The 3,992-nt window shown below is 60.4% G+C and overlaps 1 protein-coding gene across 1 annotated transcript in view; it reads right to left on the bottom strand.

Annotated features, from left to right (window-relative positions):
• Nucleotides 1-2,274: 2,274 nt before the first annotated feature.
• GPLD1 (glycosylphosphatidylinositol specific phospholipase D1) overlaps nt 2,275-3,992 on the bottom strand; it is a 19,206-nt gene continuing 17,488 nt past the window's right edge. Inside the window, exons 17-19 of the mRNA XM_015563507.1 lie at nt 3,404-3,430; nt 3,255-3,305; nt 2,275-2,725 (exon numbers count right to left, since the gene is read on the bottom strand). Of these exons, the coding sequence (XP_015418993.1) occupies nt 2,591-2,725; nt 3,255-3,305; nt 3,404-3,430 (213 nt within the window). The 3' untranslated portion in view covers nt 2,275-2,590. The remainder of the gene's footprint in view (nt 2,726-3,254; nt 3,306-3,403; nt 3,431-3,992) is intronic.

Raw genomic sequence — 3,992 nt, 5'->3', positions numbered from 1 at the left:
CCCGTCCGCGAACAGCCTGCTCAGCGGCCGGGGCTGGCAGCGCGCACCGGCCTCACACTCCGCAGTCCGTGCTGGGAGCCGCTGGCAGCACCTTAGTTTCTTCCGTTCGCTCCCTTCATGGACGGTGAATAAAGGGGGCACGATCCTCTCACGTGAGCTTTATGTGGATTCCAGTTCATCAGGATTTCAGCTTTCACCCCCAAACTGCTGTTTGCTTGGCTGCAATTATGCCTTTGGAAGTAGAGCTGATAGAGTGTCCTCAGTTCCTGGCTCTTAGCTGGTTCCTGGTGGGGAGACGGGGGGCACCCCCAGGCTGCAGGAGGGGAGATGCCTGGCTCTGCCTTCCCCTTCGCTTTCAACCAGAGCTCAGGGCAGAGCAGTGGCTGATGGCTGTTCGCCTCAGAGCTGCCGTCCCTGATGCCCGACCTTTCCTGTTTCTGGAGGTTCAAGGCAGGGGTCCCCTCGCCCTAACATTAGCCCTAGGCCTCGGCGACGTAACCCTACCCTAGCCCTACACTTAACCCTACCCTAACCCTAACCCTGACCTTCGTTTTGTGCCCTAGCCCTCTGCCCAGAGCTTAAGGCAGCCACCGACACACCTCTGTCTCCTCCCCCGACAGCCCAGCCTCGGGCTCACGAGGACAGAGAGGCTCCCTGGGCTCTAGGGACAGTCCGCCTCACCCCTCAGGTCCCACCTTCCCTTGGCCTGAGCCAACAGTCACCCACATGCCAGTGCCCGGGGGAGGCGACCTTGAGCCTTCCCCACCCACTCCAGCCTTCCCATGCCCCCATGTTTTCAGCAATTCCTGGGACCTGCTCCTCACCTACCTGGGTGGTGGTTTAAAACGCACTTCCTAGGGCACAACCCCCCGTCTTCTGGGGCCAGCGTAAGCCACCACCAGGGAGACCAGATCCCCAGGGCGGGCTCAGCTGGCCCCTCCTGTGTCCCTCAAAACAGTCACAGGCTTCACCCTTTTCTCCACCAGCACCCCTGTGCCGGGCCATCTCTGAGCCGCTCAGCTCCTTGTGCCTTAACCATTCCCTTAACCCTCACCCCAGCCCTAAGCCTGACCATAGCCTCGCCCTAACCATACCACTTAACCCTAGCCCTGAGCCTAATCATAGCCTCGCCCTAGTCCTAACCATACCCCTTAACCCTAGCCCTGAGCCTAATCATAGCCTCGCCCTAGCCCTAACCATACCCCTTAACCCTAGCCCTGAGCCTAATCATAGCCTGCCCTAGCCCTAACCATACCCCTCATCCAGAGCAGCCCTGCAGGCAGCGCAGGCGGGCGTCACAAAGGCACCCCGTGCTCTGGGCCCCGGCTCTGGAGGACACTGGGAGGCGGTGGCTCAGGCCCCTGTACGGGGCTTGGCGGTCCCCCGGCTGATGTGAAGGACACAGGTGAAGTTTCTCGTGCTCCACACTCTGCCGTGGCTGAAAGCCCTCGGTCACCAGGGCCATGTGCGGCCTCGTGGTCAGGGCTCCCTCTGCCAGGTTTGGTCCTGTTCTTGTAAAACGGGTCATAACCCTCAATTGTGACAGGAGTGGGTCGCCCAGAGAGCAGAGTTCGGTTTGACTGACCAGGCGTAGAATCGATTGGTGTTGCCTTCAGGTGTGTGCTTGTGGCTTTGGGAAGAGTCGTGTCCGTGGATAAAAGGGAAATAGTGCACCTATCTCAGCTGGTAAAGGGGCTTCCTGGTGGGCAATGAGCAGGGTCCGGGTGTCAGCCCAGCGCAGAGACAGCGGGGCCCCTTACACCGACATCTCCCAGCGGGGACAGCCTGTGCCCACACACACAGCACTCAGCAGTTCTCAGTTTTGAGTTGAAATGGACTGAGCGCAAACGATTCTTTGGAAGTAGGTGCTACAGCACCAAATGCGCGGCAGCGTGAGGCAGTGAGCACCGCTCACCAAGCACCCGTGCCAGGACCCGCAGTGCCAGGACCCCGGACTGCCTTCGGGAGGACGGCCTCTGAGGAAGCTCCCCCCCTCCCCCCCGCTGCACAGGCCGCGGCCCCACAGAGCCCCCGAGAGGCTGTCCTGCTGAGGCCCCCAGAGCTGTGCAGCCTCGTTTGGGGAACTGCCATGTTTAAATCCCAGCTCAGTTTCGGGTTTACTCGCGTAACCCCGAGGAGGTCTAATGGGTGGAGCCCGCGTTCACCCCACTCTTCCCATCAGAGCTGGTCTGTTAGGCGCCAAGCGTTCGCCCCTTCGCTCTGAAGAAAGTTGTCGCATAGACAAACGTTGCAAAAAACAAGTAAACCAACAACTGCCAATATAGGGGAATGTGTCCTGAGATCTTGAAATAAAGGTAATTTTGAGTTAAACTTATAAGTTCAGGTGTGTTAATGAGACTAGAACTCTAGACGGTATTTCCATTCAGAATCACGCTGTGAGCATTTAATTCATCAGCCGCAGGTGTTAGTTTCCCGCGCGCCGGTGTCCACGTGCTGTCTTAGGGGTTAACTTGGGCAGGAGAGCGGCCGGTGCCCACGATGCCGCGTGCCTGTGGCGCAGTCGGACGCACAGTTTCGTTTCCAGTCTGGCTGTGCGTGTCTCCACTCCCGGGAGCCTCACCTCCTTCCATCAGGTTCTCCCGGCGTCCGCGGGGGCAGCGGGCACACGGGCCGGGCTCCAGTCTGAGTCCAGGCTGTAGACGTGAAGCGCCCCGGCCAGTCGGGCTCCCAGAGAGCTCCTTTCCGCGGCCACGACCACTTGGTTCTGGGGAGACAGAGTGTTAGTCGTCAGAGGACCTGGAGACATGGGCCGGGACCTCCGCTGCCTTGCCCGCCTGGCACCCATGCCCGTCCCAGCCCACCAGAGGGCCCGCTCCTCACCCATGCCCGTGCTCCCAGCCCATGGGCCGGGACCTCCGCTGCCTTGCCCGCCTGGCACCCATGCCCGTCCCAGCCCACCAGAGGGCCCGCTCCTCACCCACGCCCGTGCCCGTCCCAGCCCACCAGAGGGCCCGCTCCTCACCCACGCCCATGCCCGTCCCAGCCCACCAGAGGCAGCAGAAACAGCTCAGGTGGGGCCTCGCCTGGTTCCAGCTCCCTGTCCTCAGCCCCGCGCTCCCCGGGCACCAAAGGGACAGAGCTGTGAGCCCACCCGTCCTCGGGGACCTCTCCCATGGGGTGTGTATGGTGAGGGGTGTTCCTCTCTTTCCCAAGTGAAAACACAATCGGTCTGAATGAGGCCGCCCCAAACCCCAGCCCAGGGACAGCATGCCGGAGCCCAGCCCTGGCCCCACCTTGTCCTGGGACCGCACGGTGACCAGGCCGCTCCCGAACCGCGAGCTCGCCTGCAGAGAGAGCGGTGACAGGCCCTGGGAGACGCCCCCGCCGACAGCTCCCAGGAGGGCAGGGCCCCCGCAGCTCCCCTCACTCCCGCATTACTTACTTCCGGGGAAATCAGGACGTGCTGGGCCTGAAAGACACGGTGAGGGAGGGGGACTCAGTTCCTACGTTCACGCTCTCCCTGAACTCTGCCTCCCCGTTCTGCAGGAGCCTTAGAATGTGCGTGCTCTCCGACACCAGGAATTCCCCTGAGAGGAATTCAGGCCAGAAAAAACACATGTGGCCCAGCTGGCGTGATCGATGGACCAGGAGGTCACAGTTTGATTCCCGGTCAGGGCACAGGCCCGGGTTTCGGGCTCCATCCCCAGGGTGGGTGTGTAGAGGAGGCAGCCGATCCATGATTCTCTCTCTTCATTGATGTTTCTTTCTCTCTCTCCCTCTTCCTCCCTCTCTGAAATCAATAAAAATATACTTAAAAAAGAAAAATATGTGCGTAAAAGTGTCTATATGTGAATATTACATATAACGGTGCCTAATGAACTACAGATAAAATACACGACAACCGCTAAACATAAATGAGACGCTGGGGAAGGACTGGAACGTGTTGCTCGTTGGCAGGTAAAGCAAACATGGAGCAGCGCTGTGTGTGGCACGGAGCGCAGTGTGGCCGGCGGGTGGAGATGCGCACAGTG

This window comes from Myotis davidii, unplaced genomic scaffold (genome assembly GCF_000327345.1).
Source record: "Myotis davidii unplaced genomic scaffold, ASM32734v1 scaffold217, whole genome shotgun sequence".
NCBI lineage: Eukaryota > Metazoa > Chordata > Mammalia > Chiroptera > Vespertilionidae > Myotis > Myotis davidii.
The sequence above is the reverse complement of the archived record's forward strand: the minus strand, read 5'-3'. Positions and strand labels throughout refer to the sequence as shown.